Source organism: Python bivittatus, unplaced genomic scaffold, assembly GCF_059951505.1.
Source record: "Python bivittatus isolate LINGU-HERP-01145 unplaced genomic scaffold, Pbiv_v1 ctg000220_np1212, whole genome shotgun sequence".
Classification (NCBI taxonomy): Eukaryota; Metazoa; Chordata; class Lepidosauria; order Squamata; family Pythonidae; genus Python; species Python bivittatus.
The window spans coordinates 28,072,429-28,085,379 of NW_028277048.1; the positions used below are offsets into that span (position 1 = coordinate 28,072,429).

The window sequence follows — 12,951 nt, forward strand, 5'->3', positions numbered from 1 at the left end:
TCTTGGAGGGAACAAGCTGCTCATGGGTAAACTCTCCTAGTCCAGGGTGGTCTCAGGGAAATCACGGCAAAGGGGCGTTTGGGGAACCAGACCGATCCTTTGCTAATGGTAGTACAGGACAGCACAGAAATTAAGAACTGTTGGCTTGGAGAGAGGTTCCAGGAGACTTGCCAGTGGACAGAAGTGTCTCCTTATCGAAACAACGGTGACGCCCCGTCTGCAATCAATAATTGCAGGACACCTGTGTAATTATCTACCTTTGAGCAAAGCACAGCTATTCAGAAATTGGCAATAATTTGCTTTTATTTATTTAATCATATTTATATAGCCACCCATCTCACATAAAAATGACTCTGGGTGGTATTCAACACTTAATTAAAAACAATAAATACATTAAAAACAGTCACAATTAAAAAATAACTATAAAAAGCACACAAAACAAAAGAGGACGACATTAACCACAGAAAGGGAGCCATTGCAAAATTTCCCTGGTCCCCTGGGACCCCCAGGCCTGATCACATAGCCAGCTCGAGGGACTTGCGGAATGTTGAGAGGGATGGAGCTAATCTCACTAATGGGGGGGGGGTGAAGATTCCACAAGGCGGACACCACGGCAGAGAAGGCCCGCCTGCTGGGACCCTCCAAATGTAATTCTCTGGCAGACAGGATCCGCAGCATGCCTCTTCTGCCAGACCTGATGGGGCAGGCAGATGTAATCCGGAAGAGGTGGTCCCTCAGCCCCATGCCATGAAGGGCTTTAAAGGTCAAAACCAACACCTGGAATTGGACCCGGAACCAAACCGGCAACCAATGCAGCTCGTGGAGCAGAGGTGTAATGTGTACTGCTCTAGGGGCACATGTAACTGTCCGCGTTGCTGCATTTTGCAGAGCTGAAGCTTCCCGATTCTCATCAAGGGTAGCCCCATGTACAGCACATTACAGAAATCCAAATGGGAGTGACTAGGGCATGATTGACAGTGAGCAGAGCCCCAACCCCCCATCTAGGAATGGGCACAACTGGTGCACAATACAAAGCTGTGCAAAGGCCCTCCTAGCTATAACTGCCACCTGCTCTTCAAGCAGGAGTTGAGAGTCCAGGAGGATCCCCAGATTGTGCACCGAGTTTGTCTGAGGCAGTGCAACCCCATCCAGCACCAAAGATGGCAGAGTCCTGGAACCAGAAAGTCCCAAAACCCAAAGCCACTCAGTCTTGCCAGGGTTCAGCTGAAGCCTGTTATTCCCCATCCAGACCCTCATAGCCTCCAGGCACTGGGATAAGACATTCACAACATTGCTTAATTCGCCAGGGGCAAAGATGTATAACTGGGTATCATCAGCATACTGATGATACCTCACCCCATGGTGATGGACGAGCTCACCCAGCAGCCTCATGTAGATGTTAAATGAGAGGGGGAAGAGTACCAAACCCTGCAGCACCCCACATAACAGGAGCCGAGGGCGGGATCTCTCCTCCCCAGCCACTACTGACTAGAATCAGCCCTGGAGGAAGGAGGTGAACCAGCATAACACCGTGCTGCCCACTCCCGATCCTCTGAGCTGAACCAGGAGAATATCATGGTTGATAGTATCAAAAGCCGCAGAGAGGTCAAGCAGGGCAAGGATGGATGCCCAACTCCCATTCTGCTCTTGCCAGAGATCATCCAAAAGCGCAACCAATGCTGTTTCCATCCCATACCCAGGCCTGAATCCCGACTGAAAGGGATCTAGATAATCTGCTTCATTCAAGGTCCTCTGAAACTGCTGTGCAACCACCTTCTCAATCACCTTCCCTAAAAAAAGGAGGTTAGATACTGGACAGAAATTGTCCAGTATAGTGGGGTCCAGGGATGTTTCTTGACAGGGTGAACCAAAGCCTCTTTAAGGGGTGAAGCAACAACCCCTTCACTCAAGGAAGCATTAACCATTGCCAGAACTCACTTTACCAGCCAGGAGGAGCATAAATCTAAAGAGCTGGTGGCTGAACTCACAGCCCTAAAGACCCTGTCCACTTCCTCAGGTCCAACAGGTTCAAACGGTTCCCAGATAACAGGGCAAGACTCCTCCCCAGGCATCTCCACCAGACCTGCAATAAAGCCAGCATCCAGCTGAGAACGAATACTTTAGGGCATGTTTACTTTATATGGTCATTTATGCTTATTTATAATAATATTTATATAAATAAATAACATTTATATTATAAGAATATTTATATGGTCATTTATGATTATTTGCACCCAAATTTTATCAAAATTCTTAGGTGTTATATTGTATCTATTGATATCTATCTTATCCCTGCTTCCTAGCTGTTATGGGGAAAAATACTGGCTGGCTGGCATGGACTATTAGGAGCCATAAGCATACTTCCCATTCCTAAGTCATAGGTGTCCATTACAGCCACAGTTACATCAACATGGTGACATCTGCATCATGTTACTGTGCAAATGTCTCAATTATATAATTTGCATCAATCACATCACTCATGTTGCATCACTTGCACAATGATGTGATGATGGCACAGTCCTGGAACCAGAAGGCTCCAAAATTATTATTTGCTGTCTCTTTTCCCTTCTGCTAACACCCATGTCTTGGGTCATCCATCACTTATCATGTAGCTATGCACCACCCATAATTTCTCAGACTTACCACTCTCATAAGGGTGTTATGAGGGAAAAATAAGTAAGGAGGCAGGAGAATCATTATGTCTCAAACCCTTTGGAGGAAAAGGAAGATACATACAGTGCATTCGGAAAGTATTCAGACTCCCTTCACTTTTTTCAATTTTGTTATGTTGCAGCTTGATACTACAATTGTTCAAATTCATGTTTTTTCTCATTAATCTACACTCAGTACCCCATTATGACAAAGTGAAAACAGAATTTTAGAAATGTCTGTACATTTATTAAAAATACAAAACTGAAATATCACATGTACTTAAGTATTCAGACCTTTTACTCAGTACTTTGTTGAAGCATCTTTGGCAGCAATTACACCGAGTCTTTTTCGGTATGACGTGACAAGCTTGGCACACCTGGATTGGGAGATTTTCTGACATTCTTCTTTGCAAATCCTCTCAAGCTCAATTAGGTTAGATGGGGACCATTGGTGGACAGCCATTGTCAGGTCTCTCCATAGATGTTAAATAAGGTTCAAGTCAGGACTCCGGCTGGGCCACTCTAGGACATTCACAGAGTTGTCCCTAAGCCATTCCTATGTTGTCTTGGCTGTGTGCTTAGGATGGTTGTCATGTTGGAAGGTGAACCTTCGGCCCAGTCTGAGGTCCTGAGTGCTGTGGAACAGGTTTTCATTGAGGAGATCTCTGTCTTTGCTCCATTCAGCTTTCCCTCAACCCTGACCAGTCTCCCAGTCCCTGCTGCTGAAAAACACTCCCACAGCATGATGCTGCCACCAACATGCTTCACTGTTGGGATGGTATTGGGCAGGTGATGAGCGGTGCCTGGTTTCCTCCAGACATAACGTTTAGAATTGAGGCCAAACAGTTCAGTCTTGGTTTCATCAGACCAGAGAATCTTGCTCCTCACAGTCTGAGAGTCCTTCAGGTGCTTTTTTGCAAACTCCAAGTGGGCTTTCATGTGTTTTGCACTGAGGAGAGGCTTCTGTCTAGCAACTCTGCCAGAAAGCCCAGATCGGTGGAGGGCTGCAGCGATGCTTGTCCTTCTGGAACCTTGTCCCATCTCCACACAGGATCTCTGGAGCTCAGTCAGAGTGACCATCGGGTTCTTCACCTCTCTTACTGAGGCTCTTCTCCCCCGATTGCTCAGTTTGGCCAGGCAACCAGCTCTTGGAAGAGTCCTGGTTGTGCCAAACTTCTTCCATTTGAGAATTATGGAGGCCACTGTGCTCTTGGGAACCTTCAGTGCAGCAGAAATTTCTTTGTAGCCTTCCCCAGATCTGTGCCTTGCAATAATCCTGTTTCTGAGCTCTGCAAGCAGTTCCTTTGAACTCATGGCTTTTGCTCTGGTACAGTATGCATTGTCAGCTGTGGGGCCTTCTATAGAGAGGTGTGTGCCTTTCCAAATCATGTCCAATCAATTTAATTTACCACAGGTGAACTCCAATCAAGGTGTAGAAACAGCTCAGCAATGATCAAGAGAAATGGGAGGCACCTGAGCTAAATTTCAAGTGTTGTTGCAAAGGGTCTGAATACTTATGCCAATGTAACATTTCAGTTTTTCCTTTTTCATACATTTGCAAACATTTCCAAAATTCTGTTTTCACTTTGTCATTATGGGGTACTGAATGTAGATTAATGAGAAAAAAAATGAATTTGAATGATTGTAGTATCAGGCTGCAACATAACAAAATTGAAAAAAGTGAAGGGGGTCTGAATACTTTCCGAATACACTGTATATGAAGAGCTCTACATACTTTAATATGCTACTAACCAAGATGTGCTGTGCTCTTTCATTCCCAACAGATGTGCATGTGTCACACTGACTCACAAACTACCCAACCACATTCTAATTTAGCATGTTGTAAAAGCCCAGTCCATGTACGTAGTTAGGGTTCAGTGTGGTGTGCAAGTTGAGAAATTGGGTTAAATGAATAAACCAAATGTAATAATGGCTAGGTATATCATGAGAGGCAGCCAGTTTGGTGTAGTGGTTAAGGCACTAGGCTAGAAATCAAGAGATCATGAGTTCGTCCTGCTTTGGGCACAAAACCAACTGGGTGACTTTGGACCAGTCCCTCTTTCTCAGCTCTAGGAAGAAGGCAAGGCAAACTACTTCTGAAAATCTTACCAAGGAAATGGCAGGGACTAGTCCAGGGAATTGCCAGGAGTCCATACTGACTCAAAGGTACCAAAAAGAAAAAGTCATGAGAACACAGCCAGTGAGGATCTTAAACAGCTTTTCTGAGTTTTCAGTGAGGACATGATATTCTCAATATCTGCAAAATGTTGGCTGCAAACTGAAAAAGACAAAATATCCCCCAAATTGAGGGTGCAGGTAAGGATGTTAAAATTAAACAGCCTTCTAAAAAAAAAATGTTTGAGCAGTACACGAACAGAAAACACACCACAGTCTAGTTAGGCTTTTCCACACTGCAGCCTTCAGTGCATAAACAATTTGAAAATGAAGCTGGCTAAAAGAAATCTTTTTCAGGATTTCAACCCATTTTGACCCCAATGGTGACCAGATGTTCTATCTGGACTGCAGTTAAAGCAGCCCCAAATTGGTGGATTGCCCTGCTTCTTTCCACCTCCCACTCATGCCAGGAAAGCAAGCATCAATTGCCTTCTGTTCTGTGGGCAGGTTTTTGAGAACTGGTAAAAAAAGAAAAGGAAAAAAAGACAGCCATTTTACAGTTTTTCCTATCACTCCAAGCAGTCATGGATTACTATCTGCTTCATCATATATGTGAGAGGAATATTAGATACTATATATGTGCTCCATCAAATATTCTTTGCTTTATTTGCAAATGGTAAAAATGAGCAGTAGTATGTGATTTCTGGGGATCACAAAAAAGAGGGTGAAAAGGTGCCCCACACTGCTTGGCTTGTCAGATCCTCTCTGAGAATAGCACCACCACTTAAATTTTACTTAAAGCCTGCTGAAGGTAATCTTGCATCACCCAAAGGCCCCTTTCTGCAGGAAATAGCAGTGGTGGCAACAGCCATTCCACACAGAGAAATATGATCCTGGCAGTGATTGTAACAGAGACACACACACACACATGCATATACAGAAAGAGAGGGTTGGGGAATTCAACTTTGTAAATTCCAAGTCAAAACTTCTTCCTGGAGAACATGTTATTTCCAAGATGCAGGGATTCTTTGATATAGTGTCCCTACTGATTTCCTTTAAACTGAAAAATCTATAAAACTCACATCTTTAGGGGTGGCTTTTATAAAGTAGAATAGCGGGACTCTTAGAACAACAGGCCTTTCACCAAATGTCTGACTGGGAGTTTTCGGACTAAAGCAATGGATACAAATAAGACTAATTCAACAACTTGCAAGAGTTAGACTGAAACATGAGTAAGAAGGATCATTGTTAGTTTGGTCTGTTGAAATTGCCAAGCAGTTTCTTCATTGCAAAAGAATTGGAAAAGGGAGGTGTTTATACTTCTGGAAGCAGCATAGGATGTTCAGAGTGGGAACCATTTGCCAGATCCAATAAAGCTAGTACCTCCTTCTTATTAAGAAAACAAGGGCTCTTTTCCTGGAGAATGAACAATTCTGAGAGGGTGTAACTGTTAATAATTATGATTTGAATAACTGTGCTTTGTGAGAATGTCAACAAAAGAAAAGACCTTTTGAAGACCCAATGTTTTTGAATTATGCCACTGTAAAGAGATTTGTGTTTTTTTTTTAAAGGATGTTTAATTAAAACCTTGAAAAATATATAGCCTTTACTCCACCACAGAGGTTTGCAAACATTTGCACAAAGTATTACAAAGTGGGTTTCAAAGGGACTGTGAGTTACAACTGCTACCCTCCACTCCTTCTGCCAGCAGAAAACTATATTGACATAAAAATCTGCTCCCCCACTGGCAATCCCTATATTGCCACAGGTACAATGCCAGCAAATTATTCTGTCCTTACAGTGTACAGGTTATGTACACATAGACAGCAACTGGTAGATTTCCCCAGCTTTGTTTCCTTCTCCTTTCTCTAAATGTCACCAGCCACCAGGAAAACATCCATTAACCTCTCTCCTTAATGTGGGCTGGAGCAGAAGTGAGTTTTGATAGCTAGTGAGACTGACAGTTTAGTCATCTGACAAAATTTGTTCTTGGTTTTGCCCATTTTTTTGCATTTCAGCTGGTATTAGGCTACTTTTGGACATAGATTTCATACTATTCCAAAACAATATTAAATCTGCATTTAAGGCCAACCAGCAGCTGGTGGGCGCAGGAGAGTATGGCTGTGTCTCCCATTTACTATGCAGCCACACCTTGTCACCACTGCTGGTCCACTATGGTAGGTATGGGGGGGAGGGGGCAGGCAGGCTGCATGGTGAAATGAGAAAGAAAGCCAGAACTCTCCTGTACAACTCTCCCTGTATCTGTACCTATACCTGGTGGTTACAAGGGACAGCCTGTTTTGAAAGAACTAGAGTCTCCTACTACAAAAAAGAGAATGGCTCTGGAATACAGAGACCAGTGGGGAGGGAGCATACCTGTCCCAGCTTAAATCTGGGGTCAGATGAAGGCAGCTTCATAAGGATACAGCAAAAAAAGAAGTTGCCGAGCGATGTCAGTATTAGAGTTAGATGCAAGTGAGGAAAGCTTCATGAATAAGTGGAAATTAAAAACTTGCAATTATAGCTTGTTAATTCAAATTAGCATTCAGAATCTGTCCTTGCTATACTCCTTTCACATTCCCTGTGCCATTGTCTCACTGAAGTTAAGAAAATGGAAGCTACTTTGTGTTCTGTCTAACAGTATAGTCATATCCTTTTTTAATTATTTTATGCAAAATCATTTTGTTTTAATCTTATTTCATATTTACTTATTTGCTTAGGTGCTAGTTCCTTATTTTCTGCATATAGCAGTAATATGGGGAATTTCTGTCCCTTATGAAATTGAATTTTCCCAAAACAAGCTCTTTAGAGCTATGTTAGGTGTGCCTAAGGGTACACGTATTTCCTTTTTGCATGTAGAAACTGGCACGTACCCAATTAAAGCCAACATAATTGTTAAAGTGCTTAATTATTAGGTTAGGCTTTAATTAGGATTCTCAATTTGTCAAGCTGTGTCTTTTGAAGCAAATGAAATTTCCTACTTCATCATGCAATTGTTGGTTTACGTTTTTAACCAATCATATGCATATCTTCGACTCTCCACCAAAATTCTTTCTGAATTCAAATAACGCATATGATAATCAGCTATTTAAAAACAGAATTCTGGACGTTTTCAAAGGAATTGTTCTTAAGTTTTACATAGTAACATCACCCCTTGGCATGCACTTAATAAAACCAGCTGACTATGAGTACTATTTAAGGTGTATAACAGAGCCATCCCTTATAGAGGTCCTCACCAGAATAGTTTAAACAAATGATAAATTCCTTAAAATACCATATAGTACAGGTAGTGCTCATTCAGCGACCACAATTGGGACCAGCAACTCGGTTGTTAAGCAAAGTGACCGCTAAGTGAAACCATGACTGTGCTTGTGATCTTACTTCAGCTTTCCTTTGCTTTATAGACTTGCAAAGATCGTAAATGTCAGGATTGGTCACAAAGTTACTTTTTCATCACCATTGTAACTGCATACGGTTGCTGTCTGAAGCAGTCACTAAACGAGGACTACCTGTGTTTGTGCCCATGTTCAAATAAAACTATAGGACACCTTTCATATTATTTATTGCACTGCCCTACTTCTGCCCATGGAAAATTGTGGAAACAATTTTGGCCCAATTCACTCAAAATTTAATGTTTAATTAATTCAGACAGGGGGGCTTTATTATGGAGGCTGGCAAGCTTTGCTCGAGCAACTAAACCAAGAAATGATTTTATTAAAATTATTGACCTTTTACTTTTATAATTAATGTAGCAGTAATGCTCTGTAAGTTTTAGTTAATTTTATGTATTCTAATGTATTTTAATTTTGGTTGATTACCTTTTTACTTAACTCTCATACTGTTTATTGTAACCTGTGGTTGAAACAATAAATAGATGGAACTGAATATCTGCTTAGGCTTCCATACTGTTCCAATCAACTCTGAGCAGATTAGTGTTTTTCCTCACAGTAATGAACTACTGCATATAAATCCTAACAATCTAATTGGTAAAACAAGCCCTAAAAATCCTCATAACAAGCATCCATTGTCACCATAATATATCCTGCTGTTTCTTCCATCTCAGGAGCAGATAATCACAGTCCCTTTCTATCCCTGTGCAAGAGCCAGGTCCTTACAGTCCTCCAAAACATTAAGAGACAGAGCCTATCTTACCTCTGGGATGAAGCTGCTCTAGAGGAAGAGACATATGGACGAGATTCCTTCACAATTTCAGTACTTTTGCCTGCTGTAGCCTAAAAGTGTCTGCTGAGGTGTAGTGTTATTCCTTAGAATTCAGCAACTGTTAGTTAAGCATTTTTTGGACTCTCCTAAAAACTACCTGAACTATTTTTGCTCCACACTGGTATGACAAACTGAAATATCAACAAGCCGGTCACATTTTAGGCTTGTCACTTATGGAAACTCAGGCCATATGGTTTGTTTATGGTTGTGTATGTCATGCAAACTCAGAATTGGATTAACTGAGCGTGTCATGGGAACAGTCTGTCAAAGTGATTCTTAGGCAAAGTGTCTGATTGCACTGTGGTGACCCGTTTGCAATTATTCTTCTATGAAAGGAGCTACTTAGTTCTGTTGTACTTTTGGCTTTTAGCCCAGTTCGCAGACCGGACAAGGGTAATCCTAGCTGACAATTCGTCTAAGCCCCTTAGCGGCCTTTGATTCTAACAACCATTATCTTTTTCTGGGTCATCTGGCAGGAGCCGTCCGAAGCAGCATGACGCAGGTGGTCGCCATTGGCGAGGATCTGTCCCAGAGGATACCGTTTCGCAGATCATGCGTGCTTGAGCGAAGGGCAGGCTCTGGGGCACCTCCAGCGAGCCCGTTCTCCTTCCTCCAGACGCGGGCCATCTCCCTCACCACCACGATACATTTGTTCCTCGCAACCACCCGGCAGGGGTGTCAGAGGCATTCGAACCCGTGCCCGCGCGCGCCCCTCCGGCAACCGTTACGCCGCGCCAGGCCCGCCCGAGCGGCGCGCGCTCCAGGAGCTCCGCAGGCGATGCTGCTTGGGCCCGGGCCATGTGCCCCCCGGAGATCTTTCGCAACCTGGTCCGGAGGCGCCCGGGGGGGCTGCTGAAGGCGGCGGCAGGGGACGAGCGAAAGGGCGGCGGGCACCACGCCTGGCGGGCCCGCGTCTGTCCCTTCTCGGTGGGGATGTCCCGAGGCGGCGGCGTGGCTTCCTCCTCGTCTGCCCATGGCCGCAAGTCGGAGCAGCACCGCGGGGTCTTTTCCGAGGACCAGTTCCGGGCCATCGGCCAGGAGCTGGCCAGCTCGGGCGGGCCCCCCGACGGGTCCTGGCAGCTCCTCAGCGACGCCGAAGGCGTCTGCATCTACCGGCTGTACGACGAGGTGCGAGGCGAGGGCCTTATTTATTTATTTGCTTATTCAGTTCAGTTTATTCAATTCAACCTCAATTATGCTGTACTGTGGCATTATTACCATAGAAACCGAAACCCGAAATGTTCCGGGGGAGGGCGCTTACCTCAGAGTTCATTAGAATATTGCCCACCTAGTTGGCAGCATTTGGCGGAGCTTGGCTGATTTCAAAAAGAATGGGAAGGCTTCGATGGGAGGCCGGCCGGAAATCAAAAACAGGGGAGCAAGGGGAAATCACTTCTGCACCATCCCGGAGAAGCCAGAATGGATGCGTCCATGTAATCTCCAGCAATCAAGCTAATTTTACAAAAGACCTTACCTTTAATTATGTTTTAACCCCACCTCTTTTCTCCAAGGAGTTCAGGAAGGCTTGCAGTGTGGCTTCCCACCTGTTATCCTCACAGCAACCCTGCGAGGAAGTTCAGTGGAAAGAAGCAGACTATAACTCAAAACCTTCCTGTAAAAGCTTGGGTGGTTGCGGAGGTTTGAACCTTGGCACTCCCTTATCAATCTCCCACATTTTAACCACTTTACCCATGAGCAAAACCAGGGAGAGAATAGGACTGTCAGGTGTCTTCCACAAAAGACATGGTGGTATAGTTTTTTAATCTGAAAGCTTCAGTCTGTCAATTTTTTAGCCATCTTTTTTGGGAGGAAGAAACAATTATGAAATACCTGGGCATACACAAAATGTCCCTATCACAAACTATGAAGACTGGCAAAATCAAATCAAAGGTTATTCAAGTCCAGTACTGTTTCCAATAGTCACCAGCTAGGAGCCTTCAGAAAATCTTGAACATAACAGTAAAGAGCCAGTTTTCTGTATTTCTTTGCTGCCATCCAGTTGTCCAGATGTTTGCAGCCTAGATAGAGTAGCCCTAGCATTTAGAAGTATGCTTTTAAGGTGAAGGTTCCGTTTAGTTGTGATGAGTAATAGTTATTGATGGATTTGGCCTATTAGGGGAACTAACATAGAAGATAGGAAGGTTAACAAAAAGAATAGGCCTATGTTTATTTCTACAGGTTGAGCCACTATGACTGGCGCTTTGTAAACGGCTGTCGCTAAGTTTCTCATAAATAAATAGGAACAGAATATTTACAAAGGTATTTATTTATGGATTTTTATTGGCAAGTGCCCAAAGAGACACCTTCATTTTTCATGAACATTCTGCTTCTGTCATCCTGTCCTTCAGGACTTGGGATCCCATGATCCTGCAGCTTTTATTTTCTTTCATTCTTCCATTTCCCAAATGTGAGATGAGATGAAAGTGAGAGCTAACAGTTGGAGTTTATCTTACTTAACCATGGGGATATGCAATAGTTTTCAGTTTTCTGTTAGGGAAATTCACTAGGACAAAGTTGGAGAAGTTGTAGGATGCAGATCCAGCTCTTATTGCGAGGCCTGGCTTTTCTGCAGCATCCTTGAGCTGGTCAGGGCAGCATGCTTGGAGTATAGGTAGAGGCAGAATTTTTTCCTACTCTCCTTTCTTATGCAGTTTGCATCTTTGTAAATAAAGCTTTTGCTCCCCTCTTCTTCATATTCTATAGAGCTTGCTGAAAGAATACAAAGAGTGATATGGTTTGGGAATTAAAAATAATTATTTCTCCAAAGCCCGGTTGTTCTCTTACATTTTAGAAAAGTTGTTCTTATTGCACATTTGTTTTTCTAGGAGAAAAAAACCTACATTATATGCTTTTCACAACCATTGTCAGCTCCTGAGATCTAAAAGGCCTAGATAGGACTTTAAACTATTTTCTCCAATATATTGTCAAATAAAATAGCATGTCCTCATCTTAGGTTTTTTTAACTTAAACTTTATTTTTTTTTTCATAGATATACCCAGTGAGTGCCCCTACATTTATTTAGGAGGTATGAACACCATATTTCTATCTCCCCTTCCTGATTCCCTCAGCTCAAGAAGATTTTCTGTAGTGCTCTGGTACAGTCTAGTCCTGTCCATGTTTGTTCATATTCAGGGTGGCTTATTTCTTAGTAAGGATGTCTCGGATTGCAGTCTGATTCATTCTTTTGTATGCTGACTCCAGTAAGATGTGGATGTCAGTAAATATTTTTATTGTTTACCCTACAACTATGGAACTCCTCTCTGTTGACTTGCCATATTGCTGCCAAGAAAATTATGTGGATGTGTCCATCTACTCATGAGGAGTCCCAGTCTTGTGTTGAAGTGCAAATATAGAACACAATCTGAAATCAGCACCTCAATACTTCATTCATCTATTAATTGCCAGCTTTAAACTTAGCTTAGAATTGATATTCCTTCTGGTGCCTTTCCCAAACATTCAGTTTTTTCAAAAATCTGGCCAGGAGCCTTTTTATCCATTGATTGGTCTTTATCCTTTCCTTTCCCTGGTCAAGATCCAGCATTCTAGCCATTAATCTAGTCTAGTAGGTTAATCTGGTTACCATTAGCATTTGTCAAGAGTCTGATATGCAAATTTAGAATGATCTTGTAAAATTATTAGTATTTCATGCTTTCAAGTACGTATTCCACCACGTGTGCATGCACACAATTATGTCAAGTTTATGAGCTAAACTAACAGCTGGACAAAAGCCAGACTGATCATCAAAAGCACAACCAGATGTAAAAGACATGCTGCTGATTGCATAGTCTTTCTTATTACTGAATCCAGATGAAGAATATAATACACATGGAGTTTATGTGACAGAATGTGTATCTATAGCAAATGATGCTGTGTGATAGGAATGATCCCCCTCCCCAATCAAAACCAGTACAACGTTTAAACTAAGAAATTCTAGTTGTCTGAAAACAATTATATCTTCTTACAT

At 42.7% G+C, this 12,951-nt stretch overlaps 1 protein-coding gene across 1 annotated transcript in view; it reads left to right on the plus strand.

Moving 5' to 3' along the window:
• Positions 1-8,994: 8,994 nt before the first annotated feature.
• Positions 8,995-12,951, plus strand: part of PCTP (phosphatidylcholine transfer protein) — a 28,768-nt gene continuing 24,811 nt past the window's right edge. Inside the window, exon 1 of the mRNA XM_007441840.3 lies at positions 8,995-10,115. Coding sequence (XP_007441902.1) covers positions 9,786-10,115 — 330 coding nt within the window. The 5' untranslated portion in view covers positions 8,995-9,785. The remainder of the gene's footprint in view (positions 10,116-12,951) is intronic.